Consider the following 1,330-nt stretch of genomic DNA (forward strand, 5'->3'; position numbering starts at 1 on the left):
TATACACACACATATACATATACATACATATATATATATATATATACATATATATATATATATATACATATATATATATATACATATATATATATATATATATAACGGGCTTCTTTCAGTTTCCGTCTACTAAATCCACTCACAAGGCCTTGGTCGGCCCGCGGCTATAGTAGAAGACACTTGCCCAAGGTGCCACGCAGTGGGACTGAACCCGGAACTATGTGGTTGGTAAACAAGCTACTTACCATACACCCATTCCTGCGATAGACACCTACGTACATACATACATACAAATATATATTTATACATATCTACTTATACGTACAGACATGCACACACTTCAATATTCTTCTTGTTCTCTCTCTCCTCCTCCTCCTCCTCATCATCATCATTATCATAAACAACAACAGTACAGAAAAATAATTCAAAGCAAACTTACTTCTACGCTGGGTGGTCTGCCGTTCCTAATAGAGACCTGCGATGGTTCAGCACTAATACTTATTTCCTGTACGCCATATTCATCCTCTCGTGATTCCGTTATTTTCGACTCAACGGTAGAATAATTTTTAATAACATTCTTATCAATGTTTATATCGTGGAAATTATCTATAATGGAGTTCATTCTGCTATGTTATACTTTTTACTTTTCAATGATATTTTATCATCCCTTACTTAAAAATATTCCATTAAATCCTTTCTATTTTCCTCTTCCAGTTTTTATTTTTCCATGTTTTTTTTTTGTTGTTGTTTTGTTCTTTTTTCTTTGAATAACTATAAACAACTGAGCTGATAGTTCGAATCGTGGCGAAATCAGGACTGTAATTGGTAGATAAGAACAAGAAAGATTAAATGTTAGGAAAGAAAGATAAATTTATAATACATAATGTGCATAAGGCATCATACAGGCAAAGACATACATATACTACGGCACTCATTCGATTACGACGACGTAGGTTCCAGTTGATCCAATCAACGGACAGCCTGCTCGTGAAATTAACGTGCAAGTGGCAGAGCACTCTACAGATACGTGTACCCTTAACGTAGTTCTCGGGGATATTCAGCGTGACAAGGCTGACCCTTTGAAATACAGGTACAACAGAAACAGGAAGAAAGAGTGAGAGAAAGTTGTGGTGAAAGAGTACAGCAGGGTTCACCACCATCCCTTGCCGGAGCCTCGTGGAGTTTTAAATGTTTTCGCTCAGTAAATACTCACAACGCCCGGTCTGGGAATCGAAACCGCGATCCTATAACCACAAGTCCGCTGCCCTAACCACTGGGCCATTGCACCTCCGCACATACATATACTAATACACATATAAACAAGTACAAG

General features: G+C 37.3%; 1 protein-coding gene across 4 annotated transcripts in view; it reads right to left on the reverse strand.

Annotated features, from left to right (window-relative positions):
- The window catches only part of LOC106883920 (uncharacterized), a 48,565-nt gene that overhangs the window by 33,617 nt on the left and 13,618 nt on the right, over positions 1 to 1,330 (reverse strand). For all 4 annotated transcript variants that reach the window (XM_014935059.2, XM_014935060.2, XM_014935058.2 and 1 more), the window contains exon 2: positions 440 to 816. In XM_014935059.2, coding sequence (XP_014790545.1) covers positions 440 to 622 — 183 coding nt within the window. In that variant the 5' untranslated portion in view covers positions 623 to 816. The remainder of the gene's footprint in view (positions 1 to 439; positions 817 to 1,330) is intronic.

The sequence above is a fragment of the Octopus bimaculoides genome, chromosome 6 (genome assembly GCF_001194135.2).
Source record: "Octopus bimaculoides isolate UCB-OBI-ISO-001 chromosome 6, ASM119413v2, whole genome shotgun sequence".
NCBI classification, from domain to species: domain Eukaryota; kingdom Metazoa; phylum Mollusca; class Cephalopoda; order Octopoda; family Octopodidae; genus Octopus; species Octopus bimaculoides.